General features: G+C 48.8%; 1 protein-coding gene across 2 annotated transcripts; it reads left to right on the forward strand.

Annotated features, from left to right (window-relative positions):
- Positions 1–239: 239 nt before the first annotated feature.
- Positions 240–15008, forward strand: RAB19 (RAB19, member RAS oncogene family). Of its 2 annotated transcripts, XM_045063064.1 has the most exons (5): positions 240–449; positions 1029–1170; positions 3743–3964; positions 6583–6766; positions 13947–15008. In XM_045063064.1, the coding sequence occupies exons 3-5, from the start codon at positions 3764–3766 to the stop codon at positions 14213–14215; spliced, it is 654 nt and encodes a 217-aa protein (XP_044918999.1). In that variant the 5' UTR covers positions 240–449; positions 1029–1170; positions 3743–3763; the 3' UTR covers positions 14216–15008. The 2 variants fall into 2 exon arrangements, with proteins under 2 accessions (XP_044918999.1, XP_004741702.1); XM_004741645.3 differs by lacking the exon at positions 240–449 and having other exon boundaries at positions 872–1170.
- The last annotated feature ends 4624 nt before the right edge of the window (positions 15009–19632 follow it).

The raw sequence follows: 19632 nt of genomic DNA on the forward strand, positions 1-19632 counted from the left end.
GGGATCATGACCTGAGCCAAAGGCAGTCGCTCAACCAACCGAGCCACCCAGGCGCCCCAGCATGGAGGCTTTAAGAAAAAAATGCTGGTTGCCACCCACAAAAATGGATTTTATGACTCATTAACAGGTCTCAGCCCACAGTTTGAAAACACAATACCAGTTTAAATATTTTATCAACCCGATGTTTCCGTTTTGCACAGGAGAGCTGAACTGCCCACACCTCACATTCCACATCATAGAGAAAGTGCAGTCCGTAAGATATGACAAGCAGTCCCTCTTCCAGATTCTGTGGAGGAAAAACTTAAGGAAAACTCGCCTCAACTGTAGGTTTCTACAGCCAGTAGGAGACTGATAAACTCCAGGTTTTCTCAGACCTGGAAATTAACTTTCCATCTGCCATAGATTTTTTGAGAAAGGAAAACAAATGTTTTTCAGCTCTTTCTTCCCATGTAAGTTCAGAGTTTTGTTTTGTTCCCTTTTTTATTTATTTTTATTTTTTTATAAAGATTTTTATTTATTTATTTGATAGAGAGAGATCACAAACAGGCAGAGAGGCAGGCAGAGAGAGAGGGGGAAGCAGGCTCCCCGCTGAGCAGAGAGCCGGATGTGGGACTCGATCCCAAGACCCTGGGATCATAACCTGAGCTGAAGGCGGAGGCTTAACCCACTGAGTCACCCAGGCGCCCTAAATAAAATATTTTTTTAAAAAAAGACCTAGAGCTGTATTCTCCTTGGCCTTGCCCCCCTCAACTTGCCGCCCCACCCCCATCCCAGCCAAACGAGGGACCCCAGGAAAAACCGGGGGCAAGGGTTGCAAAAGAGGAGGTGAGTAGAAGGAAGGAACGGGGCGGCTGAATAGTTAAGGGTCCTTTTCGTCCGACTTTGCGAGGAGACGCAGGCTGGGAGGGCAAGCTGCGTGCGCGGGGCGCGCTGGCCACAGCCCCTTACCTTGCACTTGTACCCGAGGGCAGCTCGGCGCCCGGCTCGGGGGCGGTGGGAGGACTCGAGCTTTCCTTTCACTTTCTCAGGTCGCCAAACCCGACACCTGGGGACTGAGCCAGACCTCCCACCACGCCGGCCCGGCAGGAGGAAGGCAGGCGCGCAGGGCCGGGAAAGAAAACGAGAATCAAGTCAACATTACCTGTGGGCGGAGGTGACCGAGCCAGCCAGGTAAGCGACAGGTGAGCCAGGAAGGTGGAGGCTGCAGAATGCGGGACGGAGGGCATCCGGTGGGTGCGCACTGCTCGTTTGTGCTTGCAGGGGGCACCGGCTAAGGGGAAGAGGGCTTTTGGCAAAGCCCCCCTCCCCCCCAACCCAGGAGGACTTGCTGGGGGAAGGGGGCAGTAAGGTCACCCGCTCAAGTTACAGTGATATGACACCGGAAGTGGAATGGCCTTCTTTATTTGAAAAGCCAGAAGGGAAAAAAGTAGTTTCATTGTGTCTATCTGCCAGGTCATTTGCCATAGGTGGTTTCAGAGGCGCCCAAGACAGGTGCTGGGAGCCTTCCTGGTCCGTTTAAAGTGCACGGTTTTCACTACAGATTGTGGGTCTGTGTGCTTTTTAATTTGTGTGATGATGGAGACTTGTCCTCTTCAGAGAAAACCGAAAAATAAAACTGGAAGAAATGGAGAAAGGGGTCGTAAGGCAGGAGCAACGGGAAGCACGTCAAATTTAATCAGTGAATGGGAGAAGCTTTCATGTATTTTTATGAAACACTGGCTGAGGCGACCCAACATGCCAGCATGAAGGGCAGTTGAAAGGCCTGGGGATATTTGCCTTGAGGGAACTGTGTGTGCCGCCTCGGATTTCTGCTGGGCTGTCATGTGAAACAGGAATCTGCCAAGTCCTGGCACAGCCTGAGGGGATACAGATGGAAGCCCCAGGGAGATGGAGTTCACCCCCATGTAAGCTAAGCTGGACATGCCACACGGATTTTTGCAGGAGGTAGGGAGTTCCCTGTCATCGAACATCCCAAGTGTAGGTAGATATGGAAGCAGAAATGCTGAGGGGAATGAAGTTTCGGGTGAGTCAGTGTGCTGCTCAGTGCTCCCCAAACTGGGATGGTCATCGGAATCCCCCGGGGAGTGTATGCCTGCGGGGGTGGTGGGGGTGTCTTTAAATATATTCGGCAGATCTCAGATGGGCTCTAGCCATAGATCTAATTATCTCCTCCCAACAGTTGTGACATAGTTTGGAAAACACTGTCATCAGGAACTTTAAAGTTTTTTTCCCAATCTATAATAAAATATACCATAAACACTTGAAAAACATAGTTTTCATTTTGAGGGTTTTTTTTTAAAGGTTTATTTATTTATTTATTTATTAGAGATTTTATTTATTTATTTGACAGAGAGAGATCACAAGCAGGCAGAGAGGCAGGCAGAGAGAGAGGAGGAAGCAGGTTCCCTGCCGAGCAGAGAGCCCGATGCGGGGCTGTATCCCAGGACCCCGAGATCATGAACCGAGCCGAAGGCAGAGGATTAACCCACTGAGTCACCCAGGCGCCCCTAAAATTTATTTATTTTTAAGTTATTTCTCTATCCAATGTGGGGCTTGAACTCATGACCCTGAGGTCAAGAGTCACGAGCTTTACTGACTGAGCCAGCCAGATCCTTTCCTGGTCAAGAAAACCAAAAGAAGGGACGCCTGGGTGGCTCAGTTGGTTAAGCAGCTGCCTTCGGCTCAGGTCATGATCCCAGCGTCCTGAGATCGAGTCCCACATCGGGCTCCTTGCTCGTCAGGGAGCCTGCTTCTTCCTCTGCCTCTGCCTGCCATTCTGTCTGCCTGTGCTCGCTCTCTCTCTCTCTCTCTCTGATAAATAAATAAAATCTTTAAAAAAAAAAAAAAAAAAGTAAAAAAAAAGAAAACCAAAAGAAAAAGGCCACATCATTATTCCCCAAACTGACTTCTGTCACGTCTTGCTGGTCCTTGCTGCTGGTTGCCTCAACAGTCTGTCTTCCCTAGCTGCGAGTTTTCCTTCCCGCCAGAAGGATGTAGGATGACAGCGAGACGTGTCCACCAGCTGATGAACGGCAGCTAGAACCCTCTTGTAGGCATCTCCTCTGCCTTCCGCTGCGCTCAGGGCGCTTGACAGAGCCTGGGGCACTTCCTTGCCTCAGTGACGAAGATTTCAGTCAATGCTGTCCTCAGATAGTGTCGCTTGTGTGCTAGGCCCAAAAGAGAATGGCAGTTAAACCTCTTCAGATTTTTTTATTTTTAAAGGATTTCATTTCTTTGAGAGAGAGAGGTGAGGGGCAGAGCAAGAAGCAGATTCCCTGCTGAGCAGGGAGCCCGGTCACAGGACTCTGCAATCTTGACCTGAGCTAAAGGCAGTCACTTAAATCGATTGAGCACCCCAAACCTCTTCATTTTAAAGTAATGCCAACCCACGTAAGCCAGGTGTGGGCGTGTGAGGACAGCTCCTCTGTACCTGACCAGGAACTAATATCCTTCTCCCACAAGACTGTGAGTGCTGGGACACCTGGATGGTTCGGTGGGTTGGGCCTCTGCCTTCGGCTCAGGTCATGATCTCAGGATCCTGGAATTGAGTCACACATTGGGCTCTCAGCTCAGCCGGAAGCCTGCTTCCCTCTCTCTGTCAAATAAATAAATAAATGTTTTTTAAAAAATGTGAGTTCAATGAATGAATAACCTCCCTTTCTCTTGTTCTGTCTTACATCCCGAGTGTCTAGAACAGTGCCCAGCTCACTAGAGAGATGCTGGATTCTTTCTTTTCTTCCAGGTGCATTCTAGGGCAGGAGCCATGCAGTTCTCTAGTTCCTCCAGGGGAGCAGATGAGAATTTTGACTATTTGTTCAAGATCATCCTCATTGGGGATTCCAATGTGGGGAAGACGTGTGTGGTGCAGCATTTCAAATCTGGGGTCTACACAGAGACACAGCAGAACACGATTGGGGTGGACTTCACTGTGCGCTCCCTTGAGATCGATGGCAAGAAAGTGAAGGTGAGAAAGGCTTGGGGTTGGCTCCTCCTCTCTTAGCTAGAGTTCTCTTTTTTTTTTTCTTTTTCTTTTTCTTTTTTTTTAAGGATTTTATTTGTTTGAGAGAGAGAGAGCAAGCGAGCACGAGTAGGGGTAGGGACAAGGGAGAAGCAGTCTCCTTGCTGAGCAAGGAGTGGATGTGGGGCTCAGTCCCAGGACACGGGATCTTGACCTGAGCCGAAAGGAAATGCCCAAACAACTGAGCCACCAAGGCACCCCTTAGCCAGAGTTCTTAACACCAAAACATGTGCCTAAGGAATAAAAGATTTAAATATAAAACATGAAATCATAAGAACACCAGAAAAAAGATCATTGAAATATTTATCATTGTAGAGTGGGGGAATCAGCCTTTTTTTCTTAAGATTTTATTTATTTATATGAGGGAGAGAGACAGATTGAGAGAACGAGTGGGAAGAGGGGCAGTGGGAGAAGCAGACTTCCCGTGAAGCAAAGAACCCAAAACAGACTCGATCCCAGAATCCTGAGATCATGACCTGAGCCAAAGGCAGACGCTTAACTGACTGAGCCACCTAGGAGCTTAGCAGCCTTAATTTTTTATATATATATTTTTTTGTTTTTAAATGCTTTTAAGTATTTATTTGAAAGAGAAAGGGAACACAAGCAGGGGCAGTGGGAACAGGACAAGCAGACTCCCTGCTAAGCACAGAGCCCATCGCAGGGCTAATCCCAAGACCCTGAGATCAGGACCCAAGCCAAAATCAAAAGCTTAACTGACTGAGCCATGCAGGTGCCCTGGGAAATGAGGCTTTTAAGAACAGAACCCAGAAGCCATAAAGGAAAAGATTGCTCAATCATAACTACTTAAAGGCCAAATTTATACATCTCTATATAATGATATAAAGATCAAATTCTACATCCACAAAAATACCATAAACAAAGTCAAAGGATGAATGATGAACTAGAAAGAAGTATTTGCAAATATGGAACTGACAAAAGGCTAATTTCTTTAATGTGAAAGGAGCCCCAGTAAGTATCTAGGGAAAAGACTAACAACCAAATACAAAAAGTAGGCAATCTATTCATTGGACACAATTGTTATTTCATAAATTTGGTAGAACCAGCTCAGAAATGTATGTCTAGATAGAAAGGTGCCCAGCCTCACTCATAATTTGAAAAGTGCAAATTTGGGGTGCCTGGGTGGCTCAGTGGGTTAAAGCCTCTGCGTTTGACTCAGGTCATGATCCCAGAGTCCTGGATCAAGCCCCGCATCAAGCTCTCTGCTCAGCAGGGAGCCTGCTTCCTCCTCTCTCTCTGCCTGCTTCTCTGCCTACTTGTGATCTCTGTCAAATAAATAAAATCTTTACAAAAAAAAAAAAAAGGAAGAAAGAAAAGTGCGAATCTGAATAACAGAGACTATCTTTTACCCATTTGATTAGAAAAGATCAAAGTGTGAAAGTGTAAAGCACAGTCATGCTTGGAATCTTAATTAAATAAAAATAACAGTAATAAAACATTTTGGAGACAAGAATATTTTATTAGATGATACCAAGGAATATTAAGTAATACCAAGGAATTCTTGGAAAGCTGATTAGCTATGATTATGGCATCGTGCTTATATAAGAAAATGCCCACTTTTGAGACAAATGAAATGACATGAAGCCTGGGATTCGCTTTAAAATAACACCTCAAAGAAATCAACGGAAAGGGCTGGATAAAGCAAGAATGTGAAATCTTGTCTGGATAATGTCTATGTGATGGTTGTTTGTTTTATTCTCTCTAGTTTGGGGTATGTTTGCATCTTTAAAAAATTCATTTTACGGAGGTGCCTGACTGGTTCAATCAGTAGAGCGTGCGAGTCTTGATCTCAGGGTCACGAGTACATGCCCCATATTGGGTGCCAAGCTGACTTAATGAAATAATTCATTAATTAATGAGTACAATAGTATGAGAGAGTGAACAAAAGGTACCTTTGGACATGGTGGGAGGCTGTGCTGTGCCGGTGGGTGTCCCTGTGTGGGATGGTCTTTGAGAAGGTATTCTGAGGACACTCCTAAGCAGACACAACTGAGCGATCCTTTAAAATCAGATGGGTCAGCCAGTGCTCTCATCTTGGGTGGGATCAACGAGCAGGTTCAAAAGGTAAACAAAATCTTGGGGCACCTGGGTGACTCAGTGGGTTAAGCCTCTGCCTTCGGCTCAGGTCTTGATCTCAGGGTCCTGGGATGGAGCCCCACATTGGGATCTCTGCTCGGCAGGGAGCCTGCTTTCCCCTCTCTCTCTCTGCCTGCCTCTCTGCCTACTTGTGATCTCTGTCAAATAAATAAGTAAAATCTTAAAAAATAAAAAAAGGTAAGCAAAAGGTCAACACCAGACCCGAGACATTGACTCCACCTCTCCGACTGAAGTGTCCCTTGGGTGGTGGGTCCCAAACCTGAAAGCACATCCCAGATCACCCTGAGAAGCAAAGGTTAACACGGATCCCTGCGCCCCACTCCTGACCTACTGAGTGTCTGTCTCCAAGTGAGACTCAGGAAGCTGCCTTTTGTAGACAACTCAGGTGAGCAAGGTGCCGTCAGACACAGGAACTCCTGATGTGGACCCCCCTCTCCTGCCCCTTCCAGATGCAGGTGTGGGACACGGCGGGCCAGGAGCGTTTCCGGACCATCACTCAGAGCTATTACCGCAGTGCCCACGCCGCCATCATCGCCTACGACCTCACCCGACGGTCCACCTTCGAGTCTGTGCCTCACTGGATCCACGAGATAGAAAAATACGGAGCGGCGAACTTGGTCATTATGCTGATTGGTATGGCATTTTCCAAGCATTTCGATATCCTTCCCTGGCCCCCTCTGCAGATGCTCAGCTCTCTGGGTGTTTCTGATGGCAAGGGAATGTGGAATCATACAAAAGTGCTAGTGGTGGACGGGCCTCAGAAAGTGGTTGGCCCCCAAACTCCCATCAGATTCACTTGAGAATGTGGAGGGTGGGGTGTCAACTTGTTAATAATACAGACTCCCACCTAAGGCCCTGCCCTAGAATGTCTGGTCCCGGAGGCCCGGGATGGGGCCCAGGCTTCTCGATGAAGGCATCACACCCCAACTGATTTGATGCAAATGCCTGTGGACCACAGAGGAAATACCCTGTAGGCTGAGGTCCACGGTAACAGATGACTCCAAATCCCCAAGGGGGCTGTCCGGAGGCATGGGACCGTACCCATGAATGACTCCTCACACCTGCTAGGATCCTAAGCAACTTTTGATGACCAACCCCCCTCAAAATGGACAGCAACTTGAACCGCGCAAAGGAAACGGTCGGCTTCACGAGAGCGGCCTTACTATACATCCGGAAGGCGGTAACATTTCCATCCCTTCTCTGTAGTTCCAGTTCTGCGATCGGAGCTGCCTTTTCCTCCCTCCTATGAACACAACTGCTAACCAGTGGCTGCTTCATTTTAGCAAGATGGTTTGGGCCCCTGCTACCTACTCAAAGTGTGGTATGAGGGCCAGCAGTGATCAGCGGCAGTTTGTAAAAAAAATGCGGTGATCTCAGGCCATATCCCAGACCTCCTGAAGCAGAATCTTCATCTTAAGAGGATCCTAAGGAGATTTGTAGGCAAATGGAAGTTTGCACAGCACCAGGTCTAGCTGTGAGATTGAGAAGGAGCTAAGTAAACACACCATGGTTTAATGGCTGATTCATCCTCTGACAAGCAGGTCCTAGCTCTGTGGCCAGTCTCTGAGCCTCAGTTCCTGGTCTGTAAAATGTGACTAATACTCAATGGGTTGTGGTAAAAAATTTAATGAGATACTGTATATGCATTGCTTAGCAATGCCTGGCACCAAGTAAGTGTTTAATATAAACCGTAGGATGTGTTCTAGGAAGTTTGTTTGAGGAACTGTCTCTTCTATGTTCCAAATAATTCAGGGCTTATGGTGAGGGTGCCAACTTCCTAGGCCCTAGGAAAAGCCAGCATTGAGCCCCGGTCAGAACAGGAGCCACAGTCGAGCCAGCCGCCTTCGCCCACCCCTCCCCCGCCCCGACAGGCAGGATCTGTGCATCCACCTCTCAGGGCTGGGCTCTGGGAACCAGCCTCCTTGTTCTGTACTGTGCACCTGCTTCCTCTCCCTCAGAGCTGCTTTTCACGCCTTACTCGTGGAGTCTCTCAAAGCATCACCCCCACCTGCTCCTGCCACAAGCCCCCTCATTCTCTATCTACTCACTCACGAGCAAATCCCAGTGTCCTGTTCGTTCCTTCTTCTCATGGCAAAGGATGACCCAGGCTGCTGGCCACCCCGAGGACGGGCGAGTCTGGGCAAGGTGCCTACCTGAGACTAAGAGCCGGGTGCCAGCGGTGAGGGCAGTCACAGGATGCAAAGTCTGGGCACGGGTAGGAGGTCACTGGCACGTGTTCTGAGCACATCGGGCCCATTCCTTATTACTGCCATGATTGCAGAAAGGGTGTTTTGATTCGTAGTTTGGCCTGTCATATGCAGACTTGAAGGGAATGCTGCTTTGAAGCTCACACCACTCCTCCTAACTTGAGAAAGTCATTCCAGAGCCTAGAGCACGCTCCCTCCTTCCCGCTACCTCAGATCAAAAGCCCCGGATTCCACAGTCTGCTGCCAAAGTGGATGCCCCTCCCTTCCTGTACACTCCTGTTCTCAGAGTGGGGTTCCCACATGGCAGAAACCAGGCAGGAGAGACCAGTGAGGCCTCCCGCAGAAGACACCTTGTCTCTTTGGGAGGACTGAGATCCCTCTCTCTCCTGTAGCTTCTCACCCGAAGGCCCCCTTTAGGACCAGAAACTTTTGTAATTTGACTTTTGATATAAATGCTTCTATAAGCAGAGTCCAGAGTTTGAGGAGTAAGCACTGACCCCAAAATAGCCATACATTTCTTCCCCAGCAACTACTTCTGGGGAGCACGGAGGAGGATGTTCGTGCAGGTGTCCCGCATCCTTCAGGACTGCAGCTCCCTGACGGGTGGGGCCCCACCTGAGGACCAGGGCTGGTGCTAGGGAGCTGCTGGTGACAGGGGACTCGAACTGCTTACCCGACTCCGGCTACAATTCTGAGCCCTCTGAGTCGCTGCATTTATCTGGATTTCAGTCAGACCGATTGGGGTTCAATCCCCACCTTTGCCCTTCCCCTCTGAACTTGGGCTCATTACTCTAATTTCTATTTCCTCATCCATGAAACTGATGCCTACTTCAGGTGCACTGTTGGGTTGAATGGATATATGGGAAGCACTTGCACAATGCTAACACCTCAGTAAGGGGAAGCTGTTATTTCCAGATCGAAGAGGCGGGTCTGCTGTGCCAGACAGAGGGGCTAAGAGGCCCCGTGGCTGGAGAGCGGAGCCGATGGGGAAGGCCACCCATGACCTCAGGGGCTGAAAGAAACCCCACCAGAGGTAGTAGCTCCCTGAGAAGGGACACTCAAGGGTGGAAAATGTGCATCTCACTGAAGGGAATGAAGATGTTCCTTTTTTTTTTTTTTAAGATTTTATTTATTTGAGATCACAAGTAGGCAGAGAGGCAGGCAGGAGAGAGATGAGGAAGCAGGCTCCCTGCCAAACAGAGAGCCCCATGCAGGGCTCAATCCCAAGACCTTGGGATCATGACCTGAGCTGAAGGCAGAGGCTTTAACCTACTGCACCACTCAAGCGCCCCGAATGAAGCCATTCTAATCACACTTGAAGTTACCCCAGGAAGATGGACTGACTCTCTTTTCCACTAAATGCCTGTACTTCCCACAATGAAGCAGTTCTTCCTCGGGGCCTGGAAGTTGGGCAAGGCAAAGCTGCATGCCCCAGGGCCCCTTCCCTTCCGAGCTGTCTTTGGAAGACCGCTCCCTTTCTCCACCATGCTGGGCCTCCCTTGCAGTCTCTCCCCAGAGCACCCTCAACTAATTTCTCTGCTGCAGACACAGATGGGGCAGAGGAGGGGGTAACAGATGCTAGGATGGGGGTGGCTCAGTGGGTTAAGCCTCTGCCTTCAGCTCATGTCATGATCGCAGGGTCCTGGGATCGAGCCCCACACCCAGCTCCCTGCTCAGCGGAGTCTGCTTCTCCCTCTCCCTCTGCCCCCACCTCCCTCTCGTGCTTGCTCACTCTTTCTCTTGCTGTCTCAAAATCTTTTTTTAAATGATAAGATGTTGCAGGATTTCCAGGAATCTCACAGCTGTCGTGGCACTTATTCCCCAGTCTGTTATTCCTCACAATCATCCGGTTCTAGGAATGACCCCAAAGATGACCACGATGTGTCAGCTTATGCCGTGTCCAGTCCCCAGGGCTGACACAACGGCTCTTCCTGTTTTTGTCTCTGTGGCCTCCATGCCTTAATCTAGACAAGTCAACTTGCTGTTCCCTCACAGAAGTGTCCTCGCCCCCACTGTCTTCCTTCCTGTTTCCACATTTCTCTTCGCACAGGTGTCTCTCTCTTTCACAAGTTTACCGCAGCCTCTCGGAGACGTTCCTACAAAGGTCAGAGATGGTTGTGCACCGATTTGTACTCCTCCTCTCCAGCCATTTACTGGAAGACTAGCCCCTCGGTAGTGTCCCTGTGTTTAAAATCCTTGGGATCCCCCCGCTTTCCCCCTGGAGAAGGCTGGCTCTTACCTTCTCCTCATCGTCTGCTGTTTGTGACCTCCTGGCTCTTGGTACCCCCCATCAGAGGGAAAACTCAGAAGCCAACTTCCTTTACAGGTTACACAGGATGCTCTCTGACTTCCCTCAGCACCTGCTTTGTCCCCTTAGGATTTCAGGCAAACGTCCCACTTCCACTGCTGTTCTATTTCCAGGTCCCCAGTCTCTCAGAAAAGAACTCTTCATGCCTAAGATTTCAGCCCTCAGATCTGTCAGATCTCAGAAGACTGTGTTCTGTGTTATGTGACACCCTGAGTAGGTCTGAGCCAACACCCCGAAGTCTAATGCATCCTTATTTATTCAGTGCAGGGCAATGTGCAACCTAGTCATACAAAGCAGGTTGAATAAAAACTTAAAATGCCAGTTTGGGGCAGATTTTACCATCAGAGGAATGACCAAATACACCTAGGGGTTTCCCAGGTTTTTTGATCTGGGAAATGTGGACAAGGGATTATACACCTGTGCTATGAACAACTGTTACCGGTCACCGGGTCCTCTGCCTGTATATCTTCGTGGCTTGTGTCGGATCAGAAAGTTCTTGTAGTTTATTGACTCAACTGTCTGTGTGTCTATCCGGTCTCCCTGACAAGATGAGAACGCCTTCCTTCTGGGCAGGAACATCTCTCTGGGTGCCCCACACACAGCCCTTAGCAAGCAAGGGCTCAGACCGCAAGTGGCGAACACACGGTTTCTTTCCGTGTCCAGGTGTCCCGGCGCATCTCCACGTGTGCCGCCCCCAGCAGCGGAGAAGCCGGGCACTGGACAGAGGGGGCTGCTGACCTGCCATGGCCATGGGGCAGGCTGGCGGGGAGCAGGTCCTAAAAAGCAGAACCAATGCACCTGAGCCCAGCACCCACAGCTCCGAGGGAGGGATGCAAGGAGCAGACCACACTTCCAGCTCGGGGACGCCCGCTCCTCTGGCATCCCTTCCCCCACCTGCCTTCCAGAGGCAGCGCTGTGCGCTGAGCTTCAGCCTCCTGGGCTGGAGATGCGCGTGCAGCTAGCTGTGTTGAAGATCCGTGCCTGCCTGAGTCAGTCTCCAGTGGCTGCTGGGGCACAGAACCATAAACCGAGCAGCTCAAACTTGTGGGAAGGTGTTCTTGCTCAATTCCGGAGGCCAGAAATCTAAACCCGCTATCAGTGGGCCAAAACCAAGGCATCCGCAGGGCCACACCACACCGCTCCAGGGGCTCTGGGGACTCCGGGGGAGAATTTGTTCTTTGCCTCTTTCAGCTTCTGGCGGCTGCCACGGATCTCTGCTGTGGCCACAACACCCAGTGTGTACGTCCCTCTCCACCTCCCCTCCTGCACCTGTGAAGTCCTCCCCCAGCCCACGCAGCAGGTTACATGGGGCTGTATTGGAGCCCAGGCAGCTAACCCAGGACCCTCTCCCCATCTTCAGATTTTTTAAGATTTTATTTATTTATTTGACAGACAGAGATCACAAGTAGGCAGAGAGGCAGGCAGAGAGAGAGAAGGAAGCAGGCTCCCCACTGAGCAGAGAGCCTGATGTGGGGCTCGATCCCTGCATCCCGAGATCATGACCTGAGCTGAAGGCAGTGGCTTTAACCCACTGAGGCACGCAGGTGCCCCCCATCTCCAGATTCCTAACATCTGCAAAGACCTTTCTTCCAAATAAAGTAGTATTTAGTCTCCAGGGATTAGAACCTGGTTATCTCTGTGACTCAAGTGTTCAGTCCAGCTCCATAGGTAGGTGATGTCTCAGACTGAACACTTGTAGAGCGGTTCCCTCAGCCCTGAGCCGACCCTGCCTGACAAAGGGATGGAGTCAGGTACTCTTTTGAATTATTTTATTTAGGGGCGCCTGGGTGGCTCAGTGAGTTAAAGCCTCTGCCTTCAGCTCAGGTCATGGTCCCAGGGTCCTGGGATTGAGCCCCCCATCAGACTCTCTGCTCCACAGGGAGCCTGTTTCCCGCCCCCCCCCCCGCTCTCTCTGCCTACTTGTGATTCCTGTCAAATAAATACATAAAATCTTAAAAAAAAAAAAAAGAGTTGGCCGCTTAACCAACTGAGCCACCCAGGCATCCCCTAAACAGACATTTTTAATTTCAGTATCTGTCAGTCCATCAATCTTTCCCCAGTGATCCAGTGCACACCTCTGCTTACTGTTCACGGTATGCTAGACACCTCCCTGACCTGAAGGTCCTCCTTCAACAACCTGTGAGTCTTTAACTGTTCCTTTTTTTTTTTTTTTTTTAAGATTTTTATTTATTACAGAGAGAGATAGTGAGAAAGGGAACACAAGCAAGGGGAGCTGGAGAGGGAGAAGCAGGCTCCCCACTGAGCAGGGAACCTGATGCAGGGCTTGATTCCAGGACCCTGAGCTCAAGGCAGACACTTAATGGCTGAGCCACCCAGGCGCCCCCTGTAATTGTTTCAAAATGAAAAATTTTCAAGGTTTTCATGGTGGGGACAGTTAATTATGGGAAAAAGGGTCTAAGAAAGCTCCTTTAAAGGAAAAAACACCAGTTGAGAAACACCAGTCTGGCCCATCTCGGTTACCATAGATTTGTAATAAATCCTGAGGTCTTGTAGAAAAAATCCTGTGGAAAACAATTTTACCTCTGGCTTACTGCCTCAGAGAAATCCAAGTCCAATGACTGGAGGTCTGTGGGGGTAAGTGGGAAGTCAAGAGATGGGTCACTCTTCCTTCTGTAACCGTGTTCACAAAACCCGTCACTGAACGTTCCGGGGTGATAGGGAATGTTCTATATCCTGAAAGGAATGATGGTTACAGGGCATGTCCGTTTGTCAGCATTCACGAACTGCACACTGGCAGTCTGCATCCGACTGTATTTAAGTCACAGCTAAATCCTGTGTTCATCCCACACCTTCAATCCCGCAAATCCTAATCACAATCCCCTCTGCTAGCCCAGGGCCCATCCCATAGTATGCAACCCTTTGTGGTTTGGGAAAGGGAGCAGAAAGAGAAACAAGATTTGAAGGAAGCAGCAAAAAGCCCAAGACACCCGCTCTGGCACTGTTTTTACCTTGTTAGACTTAGAAGGAAGGAATGACTGTCGCTCCCTAGAACGGAGGGGGCTCCACGGGTCCCTCCCGATAAAACACCCCCCTCCAGCCCATTTCTCCAAGCTCCTCAAGATCTCATTTGACAGTGAATTAAGACAATGATGGCTCTGTTTTCATCATCAGGGGTTTCATCTTCAGTAAATCTGCCCACAATGGCTGTTCAGGGATGAATCATGCATGCCTATCACTGAACTAAACTGTTTCTATTAAAGGTTCATTAAAAAAACAACAACAACAACAACTCAGATTCAGTTCACCCATGGAACATCTGCTTCTCTCTTGCTCCCAGGGAACAAGTGTGACCTGTGGGAGAAACGGCATGTCCTGTTTGAGGATGCCTGCACCCTGGCTGAGAAGTACGGCCTTCTTGCTGTTTTAGAAACATCTGCCAAGGAGTCTAAGAATATAGACGAGGTCTTCATGCTGATGGCCAGGGAGCTGATCGCCCGCAACAGCCTGCACTTATTTGGGGAGAGCCCTGTGAACAGCCTGGCCCTGGATTCTAGGCCAATCCTTGTGGCCCAGGATCCGAGGGAAAAGACCCACTGCTCGTGCTGAAATGTGCACGAGGCCAGCCGCAGCCAGGAGACGCCACGTTGGACAAGGAAAGTAGCCGGATACCCTGTCGTCGGCCACGCAGCATCTCAAACCAAAGCAGACTTGCTGCTGGTCCTTAACCCTTCCCACCCAGATGGGGACCACTGTGCCTGGGTTCACACCCCAGGCCAGACCTGCTGCCTCTGCGCAAAGCCACACCACTGTTCTCTCTTGGCTCTGCTTTGGACTTGAAGGCAGGGGTGGGTAGGAAGACAAGGTCTGCTCTTCCTTATACTTCCATTTTGTCTCCCCAACCCTTCCAACCATTTCCTACTGAATTCTGCTTCTTGCTTGAAGGTAGTAAAGAAAGAATAAAGGAGGGATATCAAGAGAAGGGAGAGCGGTTTTAAATAGCTGGGGTGCAGAGGAGGGTGTGTGTAGGGGGAGCCTGACGTGGAAAATCAGAATGCTGTTCAACTTTTGCTTCCTGAAGTTCACACCTCAGGTCTTTAGTTTGAGGAGCAAAGCCTTGACATCAAGACCATCAATATTGTCTAGCCGAAGGGTCAGGAGCCATGAGATGGAGACCGAACTGATCTCACTCTACCCTAGTGGGGCTGATGTGCCCACCCTCCTAGAATGTGGGAGATGCAGACAATTTCCTTCTACAGTACCTGTTAGACGAAAACTCACTTCTGAATTGAAATCCAGTTGAGTCCTAGATGAATGTCAAGCCAATACTGGCCTCGCTGAGTGCCCCGCTCCTTGCGGGCTATGTATAGAACCTGTGAATAAACAACATTGTTTTTCAAAATTCCCTGGTGGTTGCTGGTGGGGCCCATCTTATAATCGTAGTTAAGAACCACAGGGCTAGAGCAGCCGCAACCAATATCCGTGGGGTGGGGACGTACCCCAGAGCACCACCCAGACCCTGGGACCAGCACAAACAGCCACTAACCATGGGCAGCTCCTGAGTACTTGAAATGTGGTTCGTTTGAATTTGAGCTGAGCTCTAATTGTAAAATACACACCAGAATTTGAACACTTAGTGCACATACACAAGAAGAGTAAAGTATCTTACAATCATTTTATATTGATTGTATGTTGAAATGGTATTTTACATATACTAGGTTACATGAACATAGTAACGTTTCACCTTTTTTCCCCTACTTTTTAAAATGTGGCTACTAGAAAAACTTAAATCACGCATGTGGTTCACACCATGTATGTTATCAGGCAATACAATGAAGCAATGCTCCTTGAAGTGGAGCTCACCAACTGGACGTGTGAGACTGGCCAGGCCATGCTCGGTGCCAATTCTTGAGAGGCGTGATTGGACAGAATCAAGATCTTTTCAGAAATCCACATTCACCCAAGCTTGCCGGCCAAGTCTTCCCCACACTGAAATGTTCAAATTGTTCCTGTGTAGAGATGGGGAAGGCAGCACAGTTAGGAGGAAGATCATAGAGAATTAATCACACTTTATTTTGTTTTCCTTAAGATTTTACTTAATTGTTTTGAGAGAGGGAACATGAGCGAGGTGGTGGTCAGAGAGAGAAGCAGACTCCCTGTGGAGCTGGGAGCCCAATGTGGGACTCGATCCCAGGACTCCGGGATCACGACCTGAGCTGAAGGCAGTCGCCCAACCAACAGAGCCACCCAGGTGCCCCAATTAATCACGTTTTAATTCGTTTCACTCTATTTCACTCCGTATTTGTTGGAACTCACCTTTAGGGAGCATGAGGGAAATCGAGCTCCAGGCCAGAGAGAACACATGCATCGGAGATCGACCACTTTCATCTTCCTGTTATTGTTCTAGAGGAAGGGGGAGGCACAGCAGCCTCTCACGGGCAGATCAGGAATGTATCCGTACGGAGCCTCTGCAGGATATTCCGAGGAGGCGAGCAGCAGATAGTTGTTACGGAAGTAAGGAAAACTGAGTCGGTCGAGGAAGAGACGGAGTGAAGAAGGGGCTGAGAATGATAGGAGAGTTAACGGTTTCTGTTTCTGTGCACGTCAATCCCAATGCTCTCAAGACCTCATCCCCGGCTTCGCGGGTTACGCCCTCTGGGGATCAGCTGGAATTAAACAATTCCTTCCAGCAGGGTACACGTGTGAGAACACGGCCCCCTGAACACCATCATACTGTAACTCACCAACCCGGGCTTCTGCCGAAATTACAGGACTTCCACAGAAACCCTCATGGAAAGGGACTTAAAGGGTATCCAGCATGGAATGATGGGGTCACTGAGTGCAGGGGCACAACTCCTGGGGTTCCGGGCAGCGTCGTAACCCAGTGAAGCCAGCTCGGCAGGTTCCCCTTTAGAGGGCGTGGCACCCAGGAAGGCTGTGTGTTGCTGAATTCTGGTTATTTTTTTTCACATCCCCAAAATTGTGTAGTTGGTGATGAGTTATGTGAAATTAAATTCTAGAAGGGACACTTTGGAAGGATAGTAAGATGGCAAAGGCCTCAATATTTTGTCTGCCAATGTCAAGTACGTTTCCATGTGTGAGGCAATCTTTCAGTTAATATTTCATTATTCAGAGAAAAGTTCTGAACCTCTCTTCCCTTCTGTTACTGGAAAGGTCCATTCGTAGTCATGGGAATAGGACTGCAACGGTATTAGTAATGGCAAACACATAGAGCAATTACTATGTGCCCAGTGCCATACCAAACACTTCATACTAACTCAGTAAATCCTGGCTACCATCTGTTGAAGTGAGTACTATTCATAATTCCTATTTTTAAATGATGATATAAAATACTGAGGGATTAAGGTCACACAGCTCTAAGTGGCAGAACCAGGATTCTAAACCATCTGGTTCTAGGGCCCACTCTTGGCAGCAAGGCTCTACCTCCCCAGCAAATAATGACCAGTATCAGACTTGGGTTCCGTCCTATTAACCCCTCATCGTTAATACACAAACACAGAGAAATAATGCTAAACTACACTACACTCTCAAACATACTTTTCAAAATCCTCCGAAGTCATGCAGCTCTCTCTAGAAGCAGCTGGAGGGAGGGAGGCGGCCGTGTGGGAGAGGCCAGGGGCCAAGTGGCCGATGGAGCCACAGGGCGATTACGGAGGAGCTGTGCCTGAATGATCCCTGGCCCAGCCAGAGTCCACTTCCTCTTGAAAAGGGATGATGTGGAAAGTCCACTTAGCTCCTATGCAAGGCTATCTGGGGGACCCAAGGCCAAGTAGGCAGAGTTCTACCCTAGCACAAGGGTTAGATGGGGAGGATGGAGGCAAGCACCTTATCAGTGGTCCCTGGAGGTCGCTTACAAACCTCCAGGGAATGAAGAGGTTCTGGGGATTCACATCGAAGGTAGTAGTAGTGCCTGCTTCACCTTTCCATTTTCCAAAATACCAGTGTTGGGACACCTGAGTGGCTCAGTGTGGTTAAGCCTCTGCCTTTAGCTCAGGTCATGATCGCAGGGTCCTGGGATCGAGCCCCACATCAGGCTCTCTGCTCAGCAGGAAGCCTGCTTCCCCTTCTCTCTCTGCCTGCCTCTCTGCCTACTAGTGATCTGTTAGATAAATAAATAAAATCGTAAAAAAAAAAAAATACCAGTGTCTGCTCAAGAGCCTGTGATCAATTATTGAGCAAACATGCAGATGTTCCCAAAATTCACTTAGTTGGCCTACGGGAACATCAGAATCCTGATAGATGTCAAGGTGGTTTTGACAACATAGCTTCTTCTGTGTTCATTCTTAAACACATTGCTTCATCTATATCCAAAAACAATTGCCAAAGACTGGAGGCACCAGGAATTGGAGGTCAAGTACAAGTTAATAAGGAGCACAAGTAGTGGGTGATAATCCTATAATCCTGCTGCACTAAGCTGCATTTACTTAGCATTATTACTTAATTCTACTTATCTTTTTTTTTTTTTAAAGGTATTGATAGTGAGGAGCCCAATTCAGGGCTCAAACACATGACCCCCGAGACCAAGAGTCGCACTCCACCAACTGAGCCAGCCAGGTGCCCCTGAAATTACGTACTCTTATATGGTGTAGCAGGACATCCCTAGAATTTAACAGACCCTAAAACAACAACAAAAAAGTGATGATTATATCCAACTAGCGTTTTCATTTACTGGGAATAAAATTATCCACACACTCTGTCAATTCTCAGAAACGCTTGCAAACAGCTATCTGAAACCTTCTCATCTAATTTAGAAGCAAAATTCCAATTACAAAAATAAAATTTGTAAGATCAGTAAAACACAACCCATTTTCTATTTCATTACTTGGGAGGGAGGCAGAGTACCAGCAGGCGAGAGGAAGGGAAGAGACAGGCCAAGGCAGAGAGAGCAGCAGACTCCCACTGAGCAGCGAGCCCTATACAAGGCTTGATCTCTGGACCCTGGGACCATGACCTGAGAAGGCAGACACGTTATCAGCTGAGGAACCCAGCATGTGCCACTTCGGAAAAGGTTGTTGTTCCTCAAGATGTTCAAACATAAAATTATCAACACCCAGCAATTTTTGGGATGCCTGGGTGGCTCAGTGGGTTAATGCCTCTGCCTTCGGCTCAGGTCATGATCCCAGGGTCTCTCTGCTGGGCAGGGAGCCTGCTTCCTCCTCTCTCTCTGCCTGCTTCTCTGCCTCCTGGTCATCGCTGTCAAATAAATAAATAAAATCTTTAAAAACAAAAAAACAGCAATTTTGCTTTGAGTTATATATACCAAAGAAATGAGAATGTGTCCACACAACTTGTATATGCTTAGTGTTCCCGGCAGCATTCAGAGCCAGGAATGGGAACCCAAGTATCTAGGCATTGACAACTCATAGACAAAATGGTCCAGCCACACAGTGGAACTCCTCTGCCCTAAAGAGGAGTAGAATTACGGATACACGCTGTTAATAAACCTCAAAAACATTATGGGAAGTCAAAGATGCCAGTCACGAAAGGCCACATACCATGATTCTGTGTGAAGTGGCCAGTTGGCCAGAGACAGCAAGCCCCTCTCAGGTGCGAACGCCAAAGGCCAGTGCTTGCTGGGGGTCATGGCAAGGGAGGAATGGAAGAGACTAGTGGGAATCGGGTTTCTGTTGGGAAAGATGAAAATGGTCTGCAACTAGACTGTGTTGAGGACTGCTCAATGTTGTATTGGAACAAACACTAAACTGCACTTTAACCCATTCTTTAAAAAAAAAAAAAAGGAAATAATGGCATGAGAAATGGATGAAGATAAAGGCTTTTCTCAAAGGCGGTCTGTAGGGGTGATGGGACGGCCATGAACAGCACTACCAGGATAGTGGCAGGGGTGGGATGGGGAATGCGGTCAGAGCAGCACAGGCATGGACAGCCCCCAGCAGCCTGTACAGGTGCCCAAGATGATCAAGGACTGCCATGGAGAGCAAAGAGGAAGCGGTCCTAGAAACGGGGAGTCTACAAGATGTGGCAACTCACCTATCAAGATGAGCCAG

The sequence above is a fragment of the Mustela putorius genome, unplaced genomic scaffold, assembly GCF_011764305.1.
Source record: "Mustela putorius furo isolate JIRA1106 unplaced genomic scaffold, ASM1176430v1.1 tig00003845_pilon_pilon_pilon, whole genome shotgun sequence".
In the NCBI taxonomy this organism is placed as follows: Eukaryota; Metazoa; Chordata; class Mammalia; order Carnivora; family Mustelidae; genus Mustela; species Mustela putorius.